At 39.4% G+C, this 22,436-nt stretch overlaps 1 protein-coding gene across 6 annotated transcripts in view; it reads left to right on the top strand.

Moving 5' to 3' along the window:
• Positions 1 to 22,436, top strand: part of USP22 (ubiquitin specific peptidase 22) — a 112,296-nt gene that overhangs the window by 62,384 nt on the left and 27,476 nt on the right. For all 6 annotated transcript variants that reach the window (XM_054842479.1, XM_054842477.1, XM_054842478.1 and 3 more), the window contains one exon: positions 22,078 to 22,247. In XM_054842479.1, coding sequence (XP_054698454.1) covers positions 22,078 to 22,247 — 170 coding nt within the window. The remainder of the gene's footprint in view (positions 1 to 22,077; positions 22,248 to 22,436) is intronic.

Raw genomic sequence — 22,436 nt, 5'->3', positions numbered from 1 at the left:
AATAGGCATGATGTCCAGTTTTAATGCTTCTGAAAATTAAGATTATGTTGATAACCATCTGTAAGCACTGCACATCTGTTGATCAGTTCTGTTTGCAAAAGAGTCTGTTAAAGCATAACCAGCTGCCTTTTATGTATAAAATGCTCTCTGCAAAGCTATTTTAAGAGGAATGCCACGGGTGTTTGCTACTTTCTGTCTTACCTCCAGGCATACACTGATGTCAGCTGGGAGACAGCATGTTTAACTGCTCTGCGACGACCTTCTGAAATGGTTATTGTGCCAATGCCTATTTCGGCATTTCTGTAGGGCAAGTGTATTAATATTATAACTGAAGTAGGTGAGACGATATTCTGAAACCTGGACAGGCATGGCCTTGAAAGGAGATACTGAACTTGTATGTGAAGGGCTTGCATATGATTTTTTAGCCCTAATAATAAAATACATTAAAATTGATGTTATTCCTATCTAGAACACACTTAGGTGGTAAACTATGTATTGTCGTAGTTTCCTGTTACACTTGAATTATTTACATGACTCTAATTTAGGTGAATGTTTTGCTCTACGGCAAAACCCCCTTTGTACATGAAGGGATTTTTTTGATTCCAGATTTGTAACAATCTCATGATGCTTCTCAAACAGCTAGATTTGTCTCCTACTTTTTCTGAGCTATTTGAACTTCTATACAGCTGCAGGATCTTTTGTTTTTCATTGGCACCATAAATAAAATCTGAAGAACAGTCAGTCATGAAATGAATGTTATAATAGAGGGTTGAACTGGTAGTTCGTTAGAGGAAATAATGTGCAAAACTCCTAGCTTTTGATTTAGTGAAATTAAATGATGTTTCCACTTATGTGACAATTTGAAACCTATTAATGAAGGAACTTCTTGTTCACATACTCAAAAAAACCCTAAGAAAACAAAAACTCAACAAAAAAACCCAACTTAACCCCATAAATTTTGCTCGGTTCTTTTTTAACATGGTATGTGTTTGGATCTCATAATTATTTTTCCAGCTCATAAGAAGATAGAGTAGGTAACTCTGCTTGGATCGCTATTTTGCCATTGAGCAAATTGCTCTTCAAATGAAAAACTCGTGCTGGGCACTGCTCCAGGCTATAGAAACTGCTGATTCCTGCCTTTTGGGATATAAACAAAGGGCTGTTACCAATGTTGTGCATAAGCATCTTCAAAGTGACTTGGAATGCACCGTTAAACAAGTGGAAATGTGGAGCTATCTACACGCAAGAAGCCATGATGAAAAATCCTCGCATAGTATGGTATTTATGTGGGGCATTTCATATTCTGATGTCCTAGCAGACTTGAAATGTTGATGGAGGTTCTGTATTTTGAGACGTTTGACAAGACTGTATAATGTACTTGGACTATAAACATATGCTTTTTGGTAGCAGCATCAGCTCAAGACAGTCTCAGACTTCACGAGTCCCTGATGCTATAGCGTGCTGCCTTTTTTATTGTGCTGGCACAGTTGTTTTCAGGTGAGCTTGATCAGGCTGAAGGGATGGCATATTGTAAGGAATGAAGAGAGTGAGTGGAAAGTCAAAATTTCCTAAGTGATTGTACGTTATTCTCAGCAGCAGCACGGAATTGTGGCCTAGACTATTCAATTTATAGAATATTTCTATTCATAGAAATGCTCATTTTGATTTTTGATTGAAGCTGGTGTTTCAGGCATCCTATAAGCACCAAAACTTTTATATGAAAAGTTATATAAGACTTAACAATTATTGAATTAGATTCTAACAGCATAAAAGGAAAATCTAATTTTTTAGCCTTTTCTTGTCTGTGAAGAGGCTGCATTCAGCAAGTGAGGGTAATGCCCAAGCTCGAAGTTCACGAGCAAATTCTTTATTATGGGCTTGTACTAGAAGTGAGAGTAATGCAGTATCTTTCAGGAACTATTTTCCAAAGCTCGTCTTGCTCTCCTATCATTAATACTCCCAGCAGATCAGTTCTCCTGAGTACATGAAGTATTAGCTTGGGATCAGCTGGTCTCTGATTAGCATATGAAGTGACTTTGTGGCTAAAGATTGGTATATTAACACTAGGACGAATTAGACTCCCAAGGCACATGGATAATTAGCAGGAACCACCTGGGATTCCCATTTGCAGTGTTGCAAAAAGGCAGAGGGGATCGCTTTTGTAGGAGAAGGAGCAAATCCTTTTCAGAAAGAATGAGGAGGTTTGGGGGAGGTGGCAGAAACAATAGCTACGTGGGAGTAGCAGGTGGTTTTTGCAGCTGTGCAACGCTAAGCAGTGTGATGTGACAAAAAGCAGCAGGAGCAGAATAAAGATTGCAGCAGAGCTCCTATGTAAAGGTGACAAGGGAGGAAGAACAGTGGCCTGGAAAACATTTCTGGTTCTCTAGACAAGCTACCGGGAGCGTTTTCACTTCTGTAGAAGTAGTGGTAACTTGAAGATGTGGAAGACTACATTAGTACTTGGAAGTTTTTTGTGAATGTACCAGCTTGCTGGTGTACTTTTTCTAGTTGAATGCTACTTAAGGTAGTTCAAATGGGAAAGTGGAATGAAAAACGGTTTGGTACAGCACCAGATTTTTAGCTGTAACTTGAAAGTTAGTGATTTGGAAGCAGTAATACTTTTATGTCTGAGATCTTGACCACACAAGGTGCACCTTGCAAAGACGTCTCTGATTCTTAATTTTTTTTAGACTGCTCTCTGATGAAGGAAAGGAAAGCCACCTTTAAGACTACTCAGGTGAACGTTTTCTCTGTGACTATTTTTTTTCATCTTACTTCATAATTAGAATCATTATCTGGTTGGAAAATTGTTCCCTAAAAGGTTGGATTAGTAACATAAAAAAAAGTTACCCTTCTATCAGGGAGATCGTTCTGTTCCTGCTTTACTTTGTCATGAGCTCTGACCATTGGACTGAGTTGCCTAGTATTTTTCCTAGGTCTGAAATTGATAAACCTGATAGTAAAAGTAAATTAAAAAAAACCCCCTCTCTTCTCAAAATTCCCTGGGAGCTTTAAGGAAAATTAGAGGGGTGTGAATCTGTTAAGAACTCTAAAACATACGCTGTGATTTTCTTGCTGAGGTTTTTAGAGATTTGCTTTCAGAAAGTCTTGCTAGACTTCGGAAGTTTACCTCTTTAGTAATATAAAACGTAAAGCTTTCCCCTGCAAAAGACATTTTGACCAGAAATTCCAGATTGGATGTTTCAGTAGCCTTTGTGTATTGATTGTCATCTGAGAGCATGTCACCTAGTGTTCCAAAGCTAGAGCCAGAAAGCAATTTGCATCACTGCTGTAATGTCACTCTGTATGGTTTATCTTCACAGCAGTCATTGAGTTATCTATGATTTAATTGCTCCTGGGTAAGCTTAGGGATGACCACATTATCACTGAAGTCCCTGCAGTGTTTACCTGCTTGGAATGAGCAAACTTTTGTTATAGAAACTTTTGTTATAGAAAAGGAAGTCACCTTACCTTCACATTTGAAGAGTTTACTTATTAACAGTGCTTTTTCAGAATGCTTATTTGATCCCTGGCTGGCTTCACTGAGGCACAAGGGGGGGTTCTGCTCTTACTATCTCAATATCTCAATTCTAGCCACGTGGTCCCACCCTCTCCTGGGCATTCACTCTTGTGCTGTCAATCTGGTTGCGGAGTCTGTTCAGTTCATTAACCTGGCAGAAAACATTATGCTTTGTGGTGCTGGTGGTTTTGCAAGAGCAATGTTCTCCTGCATTACCACACTCAACAGCTTGACAAAGGTTCTGACGCACACCCAAAGCTGGCGTGAGGAGCGCATAGCGCAGGAACGGGATGTGTGGCTGGGAGCAATGGGGAACCTCTTCTGCTGACAGCAAACCACACTGCATCTGAGCTGTAGTTTTGTTTGTCTACAGCAAAGCCAGAAAAGATTAACTACACTTGGATTCTCACTTTAGTAAGGCTTGAAATTAGAGTAAGCCAGGAAGTCAATTTTAAACAGAAAACAAATATATTTCAGGATCCCATGTGAAGAAGACAAATTCTTTGAGAAACTGGCATCAGTGATCATGCAGCCTATGTTGTTGCTTATTTAGCTTAATTTTTAAAAGTAAATATTACCTAATTCCATGAATTCTTTCTTCTAAGAGTCTAAAATAAGTCCGTTATCTTGTATTTATCAATGTACTTCTTTTTTTAAAGTCAATCAGTAGTAAGGCTGAAATCTAAATGATGTTTTTGGTTTATGCCATTTATTGTTCCTGCTGTAGTGTATATGGACAACCTCAAAGTTTATGGCTCTTCCTTTTCAGCCTCAGCCTTTAGACACAGTTCCCCTCCCCAAGAGCCAGGGGGAAGCAACTCTTTGGAAGTAACTAGTATAAGGTGTTTGCCTATCTTTTGCTTGATGATTGAAGAATAGTTGGAACTTGCAGAGTATATTTTTCAGCTTGTAAAGATTACTGAAGAAGGATTCAGATTCCTTTTACAAAGAACTTTTTTCCCCAGAGGTTTAGTCCTGCTTTGAAGTTAAAATGCTGTAACAAGTTGAAGTATGAACCAGTTAACATCTTTCCTCCAGGGAATATCAGGCAATAGTAGTGGGATAGCTTGGAAAATAAAATTATGTATTCAAGGAAATCATGGCTGGTTTTGGCCCTTGTTAGGCCTCCCAGTATTTTTTGGTTGATCTTCTTGCAGTGGCGTATGGATTGTTGAAGAAACCACTGGTCCTAACTTTTGTAGATCTGGAGTATTCTTAGTAGCTCTTAGAAATACGGTACTTTGAGATTGGGTTTTTTGCAATATCTGCGTTGCAGAATAAATCCCATGCCTCTGCTCTGTTTCCAGTAAAACTTAACAAAATGTCAAAAACAATTTTGAGGAGAAGTTACCTTGAAGCTTGAGCTTGGTGGTAGGCTGGCATTGGAAGGAGCTTTTGCAGTGGTGTGCTAAATGTGTTGTGGAGGAGATTCTTAGGTTCAGGGGTCTGCTTGAAGGTTTGAATTTGCATGGCTTTATGTGGGAGCAGTTTAAACAGAATAGCTTCTGAGTAAAACCTTTGGGTCTCTTTGTCTGAGTAGTGGGTTTTCATACAGGTTTTTGAACTCTTTAAAAAACTGTATTAAAAACTGTGAATAGGTTGACTTTTTTCCTTTACCTGTAAAGCTTGTTTTGCATGTTTTATTAATGGAGAAATAGGAGCAGAGAGAGACACCAATGTATAGGCATGTGCATAGCTGCAATAATATAAGATATTGCAAATGAAGAAATGTTGACATAAGCATCAAAGTTTGTAAAGCCGGAATTCTAATCACCAGGGATATTTACCTCAAATACAACCCCTGCAGACTGTATGAAGTTAAAACTACTTGTATGTAAAATAGATTGCATTTGGGGTTGAATTTTTCTGTTATCCTGTCTTGGAAAATTGCCATTCATATTCCTTGCATAGAAAATACTTTAATTTTGTAACTCTAGGTGACTCTTGGGGATTTGAGGCAAAGGAAGATACACTCTGTGTGTTCACAATGTGAAATTCCTTAGAAGACAGGGTTCTTAATCAAGGGCTTGGATCATGTTCCAGACTTCTAACTCAAACCTGATTTTCCTCCTCTGGACTTTATTAAAGTGGATCCGCAGTTGTTACTGATCCATACACATCATTTTTAGTTTACAGAGAGTGTTTCAATTTGACTTTTCTAAAACTGCGTTCTGCACTTCTTCAGTGAAACCTCATCATTTGGCTCTAGCTAGGTAGCAGCACAAAAAAGCCTTTTTTCCTTCTAGATGCTGATTCAACTTTAAAGTGCAAAATGTTTGCTGACTCAATTGTTTCTTACCTGTCTCTCTCTAATGGTAGTTATTTTTTCTCCTATGCTGTGCTTTCTTTACTAAGTCATTATATAACTTCAATATGCAGTCAAAACAGTAGGCTTTTAACATGAAAAATGCAGTAAATGTTAGTCACTTGTCATCATCTGCTTGAACAGGTTTTTATGGGCATGGGAGGTTTCTTATCAGGAAAAACCCAACAGCGGTATATAGCCAGAATATGATTCTGGCCCTCAGAGCAAGATAACTTTATTTAGAGAAAGTATTTATGTATGTTTGTTTACAATTAAAGAAAATTTATCAGGGCATTTCTTCAAAGTAGCGTTTAACTGGCTTTGAAAAAAAATCAAAGCAGTGGAAGCTTACAGAAGAACAGATGTGCTAGAAGTGCTTGGTGCAGACCTTACCCATCTTTGACAGCAAACTTGAGGTCAGCAGCTATGTCCTCTGTTTTCTTGACCATGCTATGCCAAGCTATAGACTATTGCTCTTTTTGTTGACATCATGCAGTGTTTCTCTAAAACCAAAGCCTTTGCTGAAATGGAGGGTATATTTTTGCCATACAGTGGTGCAGTCAATGCAAAGATACTTTCATAAACTCTAAATCAAGAACAAGATGAGGAAGTTCAGAATTAGCCCATGTAGCTACACTGATTATGGTCTTAACATGTGCCTGTCGTCTTTTCATGGGCAGAGACGCACCCTTAGCATAGAAGGTTCTTTTTCTTACTATTAAAAAAACCCAACCCAAAGAAACAAACTTTGATTTACCACTGTATTTTAGCCTGATTAACTCTGTGTCATTACAGAGAGCATGGCATTTTCAACAAGGCCAGTAATCTCCATCTCAGTTTTGTTCTTTTGTGGATTGCTTTTGGATTATATTTACTATGACCTTCCATTCTGCTCTTATGTATCTGCTTCTAGAGTTGGGCTTTGTGTGGACAGAAGGTAGATACAGTATATACTGAAACTAGGAATATGCATAAACAGCATGTGGCATGGTTTGTGTGTTGTGGATTGTTGGAATATCTCTGTGCCAATTCATCAACAATAATTTGTGCATATTAATATATTTGGATGCATTTAATTTCATTGGCAGTTAGCCTACTCCTTAAGTTATTAATTTGTGAAATCTGTGAGGAAGGGTAAAAAACTTGTAGGCAGCATATGGTGTGATATTGGGGGGAAAGGACGGCTGCGGGTGTGAATTTTATTTTGTCAGTTTAGTGGGAGTACCTCTTGTTCTTTAAAGATGCCATCTGCACAGGATTCTCACTGTAAGTCTTGTGCTTCTGTGCAGATCATGCAAGATCTCACTGAGCCTTTAAGTTTGGCTGCTTTGGGGGAGGGCAAAGAGAATATTTTATTCTGCACCACCTTTGGAAGCATTTTATTTTGTTTATAGGCTTTTTTTCTTTGCCATCAAGTTGCCAAATAAAAATACCTTGAAGGGTCTACAACTGAACTAGCTTTTAAAGGCTAGTTGTTGTAGTGTGTTGATCATGCAGTCATTTTGACAAACACAGTTCCTGTTCTTTGCCTGCTACTTTTCTTTTTGATGTTGGGTGTCTTCTATCTGTTCTCCCTGACCTTCCTACAATTATCAGATTAATCGTTATTTTCACACTCTGGTTCATAGGACTTTAATGTCTTGAACTTTGCTTTGTAGGGTGTGTGAGACAGGGCAGCTCCTTTTTTCAGTTCTGTGGTTGCTTTAGGAGCTTCTCCATGCCTTTATTCAGCTTCTTTAAATTCGTTCAGCTCTGTATATCTGAGTATACGAAGAGCACTGCAGTTGGAATGGCTCTGGCTTCATTGTTAAACTAAGGCATTTTGTGCAATGCATATACATATGCGTGGCATTTCACGTCGTATTTTCTGCTGTGCAGAAATAGGTGCCTGTTTGTCTCTCTAGCTCTTGATGTGACGTGTGCTTGGAGTGCATCGTGTTTCATCTTTTTCCTCCAGCTGATGGATCCTCAGATGTTAGAGGGATTGAATAATCGATTACTAAGTATCAAAACATTATGTGATTATTTCCAGTGCTGTATATGAAAGATGTTTCTTTCTAGTGCGTGTTCTGAAAATTTGAGATCCAGATTGCATGCATGCATTCCCCAGTGTCTTCACTCGCTGCTAAGAGATCCTGACAGAGATTGGATCAGGTTGAAGTACAACAGACAGAATTTGTTCAGTGGGTCTTGATATGCCAAGGTAGGAATTCAGTGAAGTTTGGTACAAGTTCTACTGCAGAACTTAATGTCTTTTTCAGCATTACTCATGTCAGCTCAGAGATTCAAGTAGAGATGATTCCCATGGATGATTACATATTGTATAGCTCTCTGGTTTTGAGAACATGATGTATGGGTTTCTTATTGAGACACCTGAGGGAGAAAAACAGTTTTGCGATGCAGATGGTCAGTAAAAATGTTGAAGATAAGAAATTATGAATATGAAAACAGACATTTTCCAAACTCTTGGGGGGAAAAAAAAAAAAAGGCTTTTATTTGCCCAGAGTGCTCATGGGTCCCCTTCCTGCTAGGTGACTCACCAAAAGGTTCAAAACTAATCTTGCATATTGCAGAGATCCTTAGCTTTTAGCTCCCTTTTCCCCTCCCACCCCATATTTACTTTAAACTTAAGCTTGGCTATGGGAGACAGGAAATGCATATGAATGCCTATTACATTTATAAATATTTTAACATCAGTTTTTAGGCATGAATTAACTATGTCACCTTAGTTTGTGAAAACGGCTTTCCCTGGCTTTTTTTTAATTTTATTTTTTTAATTCAGGGTATTCTTGACACTTATAATACAAGGTAGCCATTGCTTTAACAGGAAAAACAATTCAACTTCACATCCTGGCCAGGAGAAACTGCTCCTGGAATTTTTTTTTATCCTACCTAGATGAAAATCCAAACCTTGTGATCGATTTGATGTGGCTAGATTGGGCCCACAGAAGGCTTCTCTCTAGCTGTTATCTTTTCCTCCTTGTATGGAAGCATATGGGGAAACAAAACAGCTCATGCCATACCCACTCCAGTGCACAGAAATTTCTAGTGGAGAAAAACAGTAGTACTGCAGTATCTTGGACAAGTTGTCTCCTCCCTCATTTTAGGAGCTTTTGTAAAGCTATTGCTATTGAAGTATTAAAAAACTTACTCTAACTCAGAAGCTCTACTACTACTAGTAGAGGAACTTACCTGTAGATTTCATAGTTTATGGGTATCTTTCATATTAATGTTGTTGCAGTTCTTAAACTCTGCATCAGTTTATTTACCGAGATGACACTGGAACACTTCATAATACAAGTGCATCAGGAGATATTGCAGGATCTCATCACTGAAGAGTTTTAAGAACAATTCAGGGAAACATTTGTCAGGAACAATATAGGTAGTGTTAATTCTGCTTTGAGGTAGAGGGATAAACCAGGTGACTTCTCAAGATGTTCTACAGCTGTGTTTCCTCTGATTTTAGTGGAAGATTCAATGCAATTTTCACTCACTTTGTTTTGTTTTGGAAGCATGTTTCTTAATTTAAATTCACAGGAAAAAATACTTGCAATCCCTTGTCTTCCTTGAAACAGCTTCTTTGTATACATGGGCTGTATGAAAAATTAACCTTAAGAGGATGGTTTGTTTGTTTGTATTGCCAGATATTTTAGGAATGCTGACTCATTTTACCAGGTCGAGGGTGTGCACACATGAGCAATTACCATCAAATCAGAAGGATGAGAACTTAAAGGACATCAAGGGTTCCTACCGTGTTTCTATGCTTGGTCTTAACCCAAGCATTACAGTTCCTGCGAAGTAAATGACAGGCTGTAACCTCACAGCCTGGCTTATCATGCCCACTCCGTTAAAAGAGATGACTTGTCTTGTTTGAAGTGCTTTAAGCCTGGAGAAATAGAAATAAAAATAAGCGTAATTGATCAGTACTCTTCTGGAGAATCAGGGCACATGGTGCTTGCACACCACTGAACTCACAAAGTATCTACAGGTAAATGAAATCATAGGGAGTGTGCCCGAAGGCAAAGAATGGAAATTCCTCTGGGCTGTGAAAGGGGTCATGTTTTGGCATCATTAGTTTGTGAATTGGTTCAAAGATGTACATATTATAGAGAGTAATTTCTGTGGCACACTGTGTACATCAGGAATAATTTTCTGGCTTGGGGGTTTTGTTTCATCTGTGCAATAATAATATAAAATGCTACATTTCTTGTGTTTGATCGTACTCTGGGTAACTTGTTTGATCCACTTGTTCCAAGGATGTCACTTGCCTGTAGGTTCTTCCAACAATATATGTCTGAGTGCGGAAAGGCCGATCTGTTGCTCTGAGGAAGAATCTATAGTAAAGCCTTCTTTGGCAGTCATTGCTTAGAGATGTGCATTTTTCTCCCAAATCTCTCAAAGTTAAGGGTAACCTTTCTTGAATCTCATTTCCATTTGTTGCTGATTATTTCCATATCATTACTAGAAATTCTTTATTTAAAAAAGCTACAAACATCTCTCTCCTATGCTGAGCCTTTAGTCCAGTGTCGTTTAAATGTTATGTGATTGCTTTTAATTGAAGGTACAGCATGATACAGGGATACTGCAGAGCTCCTCCAGAATTGATTTGAAGCACTGCTGATAGCTGGAAACTTAAATTTTTCTTGACACATGCTAGCAGGTTGTCATGGTTTAACCCCACCTGGCAACTAAGCACCACACAGCTGCTCACTCACTCTCCCCATGGTGGGATGGGGGAGAGAATCAGAAGGGTAAAAGTGAGAAAACTTGTGGGTTGAGATAAGAACAGTTTTTAATACTATAATAATAATGTAATGAAAAGTAAAAGAACAAAAAGAGAGAAATAAACCCCAAGAAAAACAAGCGGTGCAAATGAAAAACAATTGCTCAGCACTCGCTGACCGATGCCCAGCCAGTCCCCGAGCAGTGATCACTGGCCAAGTCCCCCCACCTTTATACGCTGAGCATGACACCATATGGTATGGAATATCCCTTTGGTCACTGGGGTCAGCTTTCCCGGCTGTGTCCGCTTCTGGCTTCTTGTGCACCCCCAGCCTACTCACTGTCAGGGTGCAAGGAGCAGAAAAGGCTTTGACTCTGTGTAAGCACTGCTCAGCAGTAACTAAAACATCCCTGTGTTACCAATGCTGTTTTCAGCACAAATCCAAAACGTAGCCCCATACCAGCTACTATGAAGAAAATTTGCCCCAGCCAAAACCAGCACACAGGTATGACACGAAGGAAATGAACTGAAATACCAGATACAGACGATCTCTTTGCATTATCCTGTGACTTTTTTGCATTACTAAAGTGAATGAATGATGCATTGAGCTACAAATGCAAAAGTTCATATGCAGAATACCTGTGTAGTCTAAAAATGACATTGAGGATAGCTAGCGGACCCGAGTTCCTGCGTCCCTCCTTCGTTCTGGCACTGGCCTTTTGTCCTGACCCGTGATGAGCTGTGTGAACCTGCTCAAATGGGTCAAAGACTCAACGCTGTTTGCAAGTGATGAGTTCCTCCCCTCCAGGTGAGACTACTTTTCCTGTCAGATGGGCAAGGTGAACCCTTTCACCATGGAGTCAAGCCAGATGCCAGCTCAGTGCAAGGGGAACGTCCCTTTTGGCATCGGTGAGCTGTTAGATGGGCTTAGCTGTCGTGTGAAAATGCCCTTGCCTTCCCCCTCCCTGTCAAATCTGGTTCCTGTGTTTTGTATCGTGCTGTAATATTAATCTGGATGTGTGAACAATCATGGGATGAAGAAGTGGAGGGGGCGTTGCACACTTCTTCTGAGTTGGGTCATCTGGGCCATTCCTGATGGCTGACAGAGCTGCTTTTGGAACTGCTCCAACAACTGGGAGTCCCAAACTCCCTTGTTGCAATGTTTTCTGAGACAATTATTTTTAATATCTAATTAAATTTCACTTCTTGTGAGCTCGGTCTTCTTTTATTATAGTTTCAGTAGGCCACAAGAGTTAATTACAGTCCTCTCTGCAGTGGCCTGTAACATACTTGAAAATTGTAAGCCTGGCTGTTCCTCCATCAGCACTATCTTTTTTTAATTAATTAACTCAAACAGTGGGTCCTTCAGTTGTTTTTGCAGTCTCAAATATTAATTTCATGCAAATTTTCACTTGTGTTCTTGAATTCTCCCCAGTTTGCATAGATCTCTCTTTAAAATGGGTGCTCAGTTCCAGACATCATCCAGCTGAGGTTTTCCCATCACCAGGGCAGATTAATTACCTCCCAGGCCTTCTCATAGTCCTGTTGATTTTCAAAATGCTGTTTGTCTCAGAACTACAGCACAGTATTAAGTCATTGAGGTTGAGTTGCTATAGCCATTGCTCCTTGTTTTGTGTTTGTCCACTTAATTTTTCTTGTTTCCTACTTCCCAATTGTTTTTATTGAATTTAATTGATTTCAGATAGTTCCTCCCATTTAACAAGTTGCTCTTGAATTATCATTCTGTCTTCCAATTACATTTGCACTATCTTGATGTAGTTTGTCCCTTCTGTAAGTATATATTATGTGATGTAACTGAAGCTGTCAAATAAAAATAGTGAATGCCATCAATTCCCTGTTAACTAAGAGGGATGGGGACAAACTAAATGCTGGAAACACATTATTGGTGTCTCGATCCACATGAAGCCAATGCAAATTCAGCTCAGGCTCCAAGCAGCATGAATGTGCGCAGTGTCAGCGTGGGTCTGTAAACAGTATGAGCATGTCCACATGGCGCGGTGCCCGAGGTAATGAGCCTTCCAAGAAGTACTGGGGAACGCAGTGCAGAGGCACTCCGTCTGGTTGCATACAGAACGTAACCACATTTACTTGGTCTGGACTACTTAATCTTGCCTGTACAGAACTAGTACTTTTGTTTTTTCGTTGTGGTGTGGATGAAGTAGGTCATCCTCATAGACGTGCTAGAGAACGTGTTCATCTCTAGCGCTGAACGGATGCTACAAACATCCCTGTGCATGCATCCAGACAATTGAATGTAGGTAGGTTGTTACCTCTTGGTAACTTTTCATCGGGGTTTGGATATTTTAAGGGAGAAAAAGAGTAAAAACGATTGCTTTTGAATGGCAATCCTAACACAATATAAAAAAGGATAAGTCTGGAAGTCTGGGAATGTTGAGGTCACTCCAGAACTGCCCAGTTGCACACAAATATGCCAGGAATTACAACAAAAAAGGGACTTCAAATGGTCATGTGAACCTGAATGAAGTACTTGAGCATGCATTTAAGTGTTGCATTTAAGTCATAACCCTTAATGTGAGATAATTCTTACAGCAAAACTGGGGAAAATGACCTGACATGCTGTTTTCCATTTTTTGAACCACTTGGTAATCTGAAAGGTGCAGAATTGACTCTTTCTTTTCCTAAAAGCAAAACCACCCTTGGCCAGTAATGAATATCTTAAGAAAAAGAAGTAAATGGCAGAGCATCTAGTTAAGGTCACAACTTGCATTCAGTGCATGGGATATATTTCCTGGTTTGGTTTTTTTGGTTTTTTTTTTTTTCTTTTGAGTTGTCAGTAACTCGGCTATAGAGCAAACTGTGTCTGGTTAATTCCTTTAAACGGCCTGGCCAACCCATCTTTGCCTCTGGGTGAATTTTTATTAATAGGTAAACAGAGCAGTAATGAGGATGAATTCCACTTACAGCAATGGCATACCAGAACTGAGAACTTTCTGCGTTTAGTTGATTCATCCATCCAAATAGTCTTTGTCTTCTGGTGCTGGTGATCCATCCAAGGAGGAATACTTACTATATTCTGTTTCTTCCAACAGGTAATGATTTTCCTATACGTGTGCCATTCATGGCATACACTTCTTTCCTCCAGTGTACCATCTTTTGTAGCTGGACTCCAGGATTTTCAACTAGAAACAAACTCAAGAACAGTTTCCTTTTGTACACATAAGCAAACTTTTTTTCTGTTGAGCAATCTGTTATTTCAATAGTAATGGAAAAAATGCGGTGATCCAGAGTCCTTTTGCCAGAAATTGGAAGGTTAAAGATGGGTTTTCATTTAGTATGCAAATATTTCTTTTTCTGAAGATACTTTTTTTTTTATTTCCCTTCCAGAAAACCTTTTCTGATGTCATTGCCTTTCTGCCTGTGTAAGGCTGGGTAAACTTGTAGTTTATGGTGCAGTGCTTAATACAGTGTATCTAAAATAGTCCTATAACTTATTTTCGCTCTATTAACAGGAGTTGTTCTTCAGAGTCTTACACTGACTGGTTGCGTTTTGAGTGTCTTCCATGTTTTAAACTAGTTTGCTTATGCACCTTGGTTCTTACATTAGGGTTTCCCAGAAGGATGGCACTGGGGGAAACACACCAACATTGGATCAGGATGTGTAAGGAAAAAAAACCCACCTCATTCTTCTTGTGTGTTTATTGCTACTGCTCTACCCTGTCCAGATACAGATAAATTTACTTTCTGTTCAAATCCCGGTACTCTACAGAATGGACTTACTTAGGGTTCCCCCGAATGATGTGTGCACAGGTCGGATATTTAACGTAAAGTATGTGTCCACCAACTGCACTGGAGTGCATGTGTGTGTCTGTCAGGGCTTCTGGATGGAAGGGGCTGACTTTTTATTAGACTCCTGTCAGTGTCAAATGAAAATATTTGTAATTAAAACAGGAAAAAGAAATCCAAATTTGTGTAACAATATTACCTAAATACAATGTAGTCTCTCATTCTCCCAACCTCCCAGAACTGCAGCAATCAATGTGGCCTATGAATCTTGATGCACACACATGTATACATTTTTAGATAATGGAATAATATAATATAGAAAAATATTGAGATTAATATATAGAATATAACATATATAGACAAATTGAAAACATATCACAAATCTCTCTTTATAAGTTAAGAAATACTGCTCTAGAACTCTCTTCTGACTTGAGATTTAAAAGGCTTCACTTAAAAGTCAGGTAGAGCAGAAGAACGAGTGAAGTTCTCCAGGTTGTGCCTCAGTGGTCGAATAGCTTGAGGGGGCTGGGAGAGCAGGGGGGTGGTAGTGGAATAGTTCAAGAAAGGTGTATTTTTTCAGAAGGGATTTACAAGGATTCAAAATGAGGAATGACTAACCTGGCAACCTTGAATAACTGGAGAAAAGCAGCTAAGTCAGAAAAACAAGCAAAGGGGAACCTAAGCACATTTTCACCTGGTTTGGCAGTAACCAAAAGAGGAAAGATTATTGCCCCAAGTGTTCGTCTTAATTTCTTTGATATGTCATGTAATTCATTGCTAACTGCTTCCATCAAAAAAGTCTGTTTAAAAAAGATTTACTGATTAACCAGTCTGAATCAGTTTGGAGAGCACTTACTCAAGCAGTCACCCCAGCTTATCTGCTGGGGATCCGTAAGTACTGAGGAAGAGGGTGGTAATAAGGATCTAGTTTGTAATCTCCTCATGCTGATCAGCTGCAGGACAGAGCAGGATGTGTCTGGTGAGAAAGAGCCCGTGGTGACTTGGGGAGGTGGTTTCAGTGGGAAGTTGAGGTGCTAAGTGAGGTGAGAGAGGGTCAGGGCAAGGAGGAGATGCAATGGCAAGAACCCTGGTGCTGCAGCCGTCGTGTCCCTGATCTGGCAGCTCAGCGCTGCTCAAAGAGGGTGGGTGGTCTCTTCATATTGGTGGTGTTCTTTAATGTTACTGGGTTTGCTCTTGTTGTGGGAGCCCCTAGAACATTTTCGTGGTTTGTTCATTATTTTTATGTATCAGGATCTCACCACATCTTTTTCATTCTTTTAAATGAATTGTTTTAGTCTAGTCTTCCAGAGCCACATACCCATTTTCCCTTCCTGGTACCTTTTCTGTTTAGTGGGGGGTTTTTTTCTGTAGCTTGGTGATTATATAAAACTGTGAGAAAGGTTCAGTGTAGGGATGCACAGTGTTTTCAAGCTTAGCCTCTTGCAAATGTTTGGTGTCTTGCTTGCAACTCAGCAGTTCAACTGCTCAGCATCTTGAGTGGTTCATATTATTTTAGCATTATGCATTTTCTTTATCAAGTTTCTTCTGCCTTTCTATCTCCTAAATTTTTACTCTCTTTTGGAAATCCTTTTGAATTGACAGAATAGTTTTGCCGTTGTGCAGGCCTGTTCTTGAACATAAGCTACATTAACCAGCACTGCAGTACCTTATCTCTATTGCAGGTATTTGGCAGGCCCACTATGAACTGATTTTTTGGGGAGATGATGGGTGGGGTTGGATCAAAAGTGTATCATTAAAAAACCTTAACATCTGGCAAAGATGGTTATTGACTTATTGAAGGAACTCTGGGGTTTAATGTCAGTGTCTGTTGAAGTGTCCTCTCACCAGCAGTAAGACTGCAAGCCCACCTAAGGGGCTCATCACAAAGTTGAAGGTTCTCCTGCATTGCTGTTGCTGACTGCATGCTCTTAGACCCGAGGTCATGAGAGACCACCTTCATACACCACGTTCTCTGCAAGTGTGTAACTTGCTGCAGAATCATTGTTCTGTGCGTATAACCTTTAACTTGCTTCTAGGCAGACCGTATTCATTTCAGTGTTATTTTTAGTAGTTCTTGACCATACTCTGAAGTTTTATAGATGTTTCAAAGTTTGTACTTGCAGAACATTTTTGTTTAAATTGTTTTCTCAAACTCACTACATCTTCCTGAAGTGGTACTGCTGATGTGGCCTAAAAACCAACGGAATATTGTGTGGGCATTTTTATTAACTCTTGAAATAAAGGTGAAAGGAGGTGGGGAAATCCCTGACTGTTTCATACACTTCTATATACACTCCTCTAACAGGCACTGGAACCAAAGCCCATAGCAAAACCTTCCTGGTTGCTGGAGGCTTCCTCCTAGCAAAGCGTTACAGCATAGTCGCTGACAGGTGTTTCAGTTCAGCCATGTACCAGCTCGCATAAATGTTTTTCGTCCTTCTGTGTTCTTCATCAAAGCTGTTTGGGGTCTGTGTTATTTTTTAATACTATTTTCGCAGTGTTTAAAAATCAGTCAAAGAACCCACCCCCCCCCCCCAATTTCTGTCTTGATACGTTTCTGCAATATAAAGAAGGTGTAATACCTAAATACGATGGCTTATTACTGAAGAAATAAATTCATGCTTTTGCCTTGTGTCTTAGAAATGGTGGAAAAAGTACAAGATGTGGTTGGCAGCACTCAGGTGAATTTGAAGACAACTTTTGAGAATTTTATGTCAAAATTGTCCTATTAAAATATGAATTTAATGTGGTAAAACTGTTTGCTTGTACCCTTTAGGAATAAACAAAGGGAAAAGAAATTCATTCTTTAGCTATTCTAAAGCAAAACTATAAAGTTGTCTGAATTTAAAGAATACAACTTAGAAATTTTGGGAAACTCAGATTGTGCTCAAACACCTCTTCTTTTTTTCTTCCCTCCCCCAATGATTTTTTTCTTTTATGGTAGATTGCATGCTGTCGTCTGGCAGTAGAGATGTTGAATTGCAAAGTTGGTTTTTAAGATCATGTGGTTGAAATTTTTGCAGCCTTGCCTGCAGCAAAAGTTTATGTAGCTTTTTCTTAAACTGTTGTCAAAATAATTCATTACCTGAGTGTGTAATCGGTAAGTTTGTTTGTAAAAAGTGTTCTGTAAAAACCTCTGGAAAAAACCTTTTCTGATACATTCCACTCAGTTTTTCTGCAGTTACATGTGGGTTTCATGCAGCCACTGAGGAAGGATGCTTCAACTGAAGCATTGTGGAATAAATTCACCAAAACAGCATGGTTCGTTTTTGGTTTTTTTAATAACTCACTGTGATCACTAGTGTCACAGACATCATGTTTTTTCTTGTGTAGACTTGTAATTTGATGTATCTGCATGCTGTTGCTTTCTGAAATTAGTAGACTGTTTTTCTTTCCTTCAAAAGGGATTATCTTTTGAGAATAATTGCTATCACTAACTCCATTAGCAAAGCAGTGCCGCTTCTGGCATGCAAGTGGAGCAGTAGTGTATTGGCCTGCCTGGGGCCAGTGTTTGTAACCAGTACAATTTGGTGACACCTTAGTGATGGTGGTATGGTCTGCACCTGAAACTTGAGAGCCGAGAGAGAATTTGGGTTTAGTTTTAGGTATTAAGAAATAGGGGAGTTCTTCCTTGAAATGCATTTTCAGAAAGGTGCTCTCAAATCATATTGCAATTCCTGTCGTATGAACATAGGATGAAAACCCAAAATTGTTCTAGAAGTCTTTATTGCCATGCTGCACTGCTCGTTTCCAAGGGTTATGCTGAACTCTTCAGTGGGCACTTCCTCAGCTTGCACTGACTTCTGGTAGTGTCTGATGGAGCTTTGGAGAAACATCAACACCAGATGGGGATCTGGGAGGGCTGGGGTAGGGGACAAAAAAATTGCTCTAAGGTGTTGCTAGTCTCTGTTTAATGTAAAAAGGACCTCAAGCTGGCTGTGCTTTAGTTGATCTGAATCATTTCCTGATTGTCTCACAAAGCTGCATGATACAGTGACCTATGTTCTTGCTTCCAGAACCTTCATTCAAATAAATCACAATTTCTGTGTGGTAATATTTGTTCAGATTGGTTTGTTTGCTCTTTCCTATCCCAGCACAAAGCTTGGGTTTAGAGACAAACAGAACCTCTTCCAGCAGAGCAAGATAGGCACCTGATTGGTTTTTCTGTATTTTGTATTCTTGTGCAGTCCTCTCACTTCCCCCCTTCCCCACCTTTAACAGCTTTACAGTTGCATTTCACAGAGAAGTGGAATTTCCTTATCTTGTTTTGGTTTTTTCATCTTGCCTGCGTGGGTGGACTTGCAGAACCAGTGTTCTAGATCTCCCTGCATCACAAGCAGCATTGTTGCCCAGTATTGCAGATATATTACTTTGAGCATTTGAAAAAAAACAAAACTGGAAGAAGAGTGAAGAACTGAAGCTGACAAAGGTAAGCCAGCTGCTTAGAACCTAGTTTTGAGACCAAATATAAAAAGAATTTCCCAGATGAGTTTACCTGTGCCCAAGGCATTGCAGAAGTAGATTTCTTCTTTGCTTACGCCCTGCCTGTCCAGCTTGTGACAGGATGAGAGTAGTGGTCACACACCATGCATGATGGTGAAAGGGTATTTTCTTTTTTATGATTATACCATACATGACAATTTTGTCTTGACAGCAATATTAATTTATTCCAACGTTTACATCAGCAAGGTTCAGAAGTAAAACAGTGCTTGTCTGCTAACTATACTTACCACAAGAGCACACATCTGTGTAGAGAATGTATTATCTCACTGGTTGCTCTTGCTCATTTCAGAAACAGTTCATAAGAAACACAAATAAAGATAACACTACGAAGCACAGCAGAAGTGTGCAAACTGCCACAGCTTTATTACTAGAGGTCGGATTCTGGTGGCAATCCTTAGACCACTCCCTTCTCTGTTTAGATACGGTCCACTGACTAGATGCTACCGGCGACAACTGTTGATGCTAGCAGAAGTGGGCTGCTGCTGCGTTTGAGGTTTTGGCACATTATTTTTCTCTTAATTTATGGCCTGCATGTTGCAATGCTGACTATTTGAGTTAAATATTGCCAGGCTTTATTAAGGGAGAGGGAATAGGTGTGGCAGACACAAGTCTTTCCCATTATTAATATTTTATTGACCAGAATGCTGTATAGGCTTTAATTTTTAGCTATTTTTCTTTCCAACAAAACTCATTTTTTCCATGTAAGTTAAGCACAAGAAGATGTGTTGTGAATTGTCAGCTTTTGAGTTGATGTACATCAAATTTTGATGTTTTCCAAGATGCTGCAATTAGTTACGCAGTATGTTAACTGTAGTTGAACGCATCATACCTGTTTCATTTCAAACGTCAGTTTGAAACAGTGTAGCAGCTGCAGTCATTGCTCCCTCAAGGATAAGATTGATGTATACTGCTTTACGTTTTTCCCTTTTCAGCCAAGTAAGTTCTCATGTTTTGCTACGTTCACCATTTTTTTCTTAGGGTTTGGAATATTCACGTTTCAGCCTTGTCTGTTTTGCAGGTTACTTTCTCGGTTCATTCTGTGAAGTCATAGCGTATGAAGCGCTACATTTAGACCCATGAAAAACTGACACCAAAAGACCAAGAAAGTAGAGTAAACCAAGAGAGACTTCTGAGTTTGATGCCTGTAACTAGTCTTCTGGTGGCAACTTTGAGGAAGATTTGATTCTTGTGGTCACAGGGAAAGAAGGTCCAGCCACAGGCATGTAATAAATGATGATTAATAAATGATTCCAAAAAGCTGCCTTTATGTGTTTGCTTTTACTTCTGATTGCTCAATTAGGTATCAAGAAGAAAAGTGATAGGGTGAGTCTCTAGATGTACTACTGGTTTTCCACTAGTTTTCTGCGCCGTAAAAGCCGACTTTGAATTCTGGCGCTAACCAGAGGAAGTGAGTTTTCCAGGGAGAAATAGGGAGAGACTCTTCTCCTTCTCAGAATACCATGGTGCATCTCAGGCACGTCCAGGGAGCCTTACAGGATTCTGTTTGCACAGTCTGTGATTGAGATAAAAAAAGTTGTAAATGGAGAATACAGGGGAGAGGTAGGCAAGAGGTACCAACCAAATATTTCTCTACTTGCATAGCACGAACACCTTCCTGTTGTGACATTGTGAGGACATGTAGACTGGGGATTGAAATAGGATCGTGTACAAAGTTAAAGCATCACATCATATTTCAAGCTGCTCCAACAAATTAACTATTTAACACTTTGCTAATGTTGTGCATACACTTGTTGCCTCTCAGCATGAAAATAAAGCAAATCATTACAATAAGCTTTCTGCCCAGTAGAAGTTACTATAATGTAATGAGAAACTTTGTCCTGCACTTTGAGTAAATAGAAGCAAGAGTAAGCTGTTGGAAGGAGGACAGTGTTGCATTAGATACAGGAAAGAAAATGTAAGAGGGCTCTGTGTCCATTGCCTACAGCTCGGGATGCAATTCCAGCTGATGTAGTGCCGTTTCTGGTAACACTGCAACTGGACCACACCTCCTCCTGCTGAAAGTGCTCAAAGGGCTCTTTGAGCACTATCTGGTGTACTGCAAGGGAACTGCACCATTTTTAATTACCACAGCATTGCCAGCTGATACTTCCCCCCCACTATGGAACGGCAAGGAAATTCTTCGTTCTGTCAAGTAATCCTGGGTTTTTTTGTTAACTGTTTGTTAGTAATCCCATTTATATTGCAGAAGAGGACTATGTTAATTTTAAATTAATACCAGAATTGTATCTGTCAGTGTATTTTATCTTGTTTCCAAGTAAGTTTTTTATTAAAAATAAGCATTCTTGTCCACCTGATGTTCTTCTTGTTTAGCACTCCTGTATGGTGGTATTATGTTAACGTTTTGGAAGAATACTTGAGGATTTGAGCATGTTTTTCTTCTCACTTAGACTTTGCAAATGACTGAAAAGCTTTCCCCACTTCTAACCTCTCTTCTGTTGTGCAACAAAAGAGCTTTCCTTTAAGCATCTTGGTTTCCAAGCACAAGAAATCGTCTCTGGGCATTACTGAACGTTTTGACTTAAGGTGTGATGAATCCTCTTATGCCAAGTTGAATTTTTTGATGTATACTGTAGATTAATGTTTAACTTAGCTAAAACAAGTGTGGAACTAGTGTTGTTCGGAGTTTGTCTTTAAGGTTATCTTGTTCGAATGTCGGGTTTTGTATAAAAAAAAAAAAAAGATACGCTAAGTCTGCATTGGATGTCACAGCCTGACTCAGTTTTGTCAGGCTGTTTCCTTTGCTGCCTGTCTTAGAAAGATGATTGTTGCATTATAACAGTAAAAACCTTTATATTATAACAGCACAAAAACGTGACCTGCATGAGGGAAAGCCTTTTAAACTATCTGAAAACTTACTTACTGATTTATTTAAATCTATTGGTTTCTCACTGTAGTGACTTCCCAGTTGTTGTTATTGCACTTTGATATCAGCTTGGGGAGGGGGCACATGTTGGTGACATACAGCAAAACAGCCATTGCAAAATAATGCTATTGGTGTTGCTGCACTTTGAGGTTTCCTTTCTTCTTTCTGAAAATTTAAAAAACAATTCCTAGTGGCAGCTTGTGACTTGAGTACATCAAAACCAATAGCCTACCTAAAGCAATACAAAACTGTGTACTTGGAGCTGTGCATATACAGTAAATCTGTGGCAATATTGTGAAAACTATATAAAAATGCAATTATACCATTTTGTTAACTTGATAATGCTTATGCTTCCCCTCCCCCTTCTGTCTTTATAGGTCTACGAGGGCTAATCAATCTTGGGAACACATGTTTTATGAACTGTATTGTCCAGGCACTTACCCACACTCCACTGCTGCGAGATTTCTTCCTCTCCGACAGGCACAAATGTGAAATGCAAAGCCCCAGCTCATGTCTGGTCTGTGAAATGTCTACGCTTTTTCAGGAGGTGAGTGCCATTTGCCACAATAGCATCGCCTTTCCAAAGATGGTGGCTGTTTCTTAGCCCAAAAGGGATTGTGTTCTATTTGCAAATATAAAGGGAATGCAAATTGTTTCCCTTCAAGGTGTGGCAAAACAGAACAGTAAAGACCCTACCGTCAAAAATACCCAACTGCTGAAAAGGAAACTATTGGCC

The sequence above is a fragment of the Grus americana genome, chromosome 15 (assembly GCF_028858705.1).
Source record: "Grus americana isolate bGruAme1 chromosome 15, bGruAme1.mat, whole genome shotgun sequence".
Taxonomy (NCBI): Eukaryota; Metazoa; Chordata; class Aves; order Gruiformes; family Gruidae; genus Grus; species Grus americana.
This window is presented reverse-complemented; position numbering and strand designations above follow the sequence as displayed.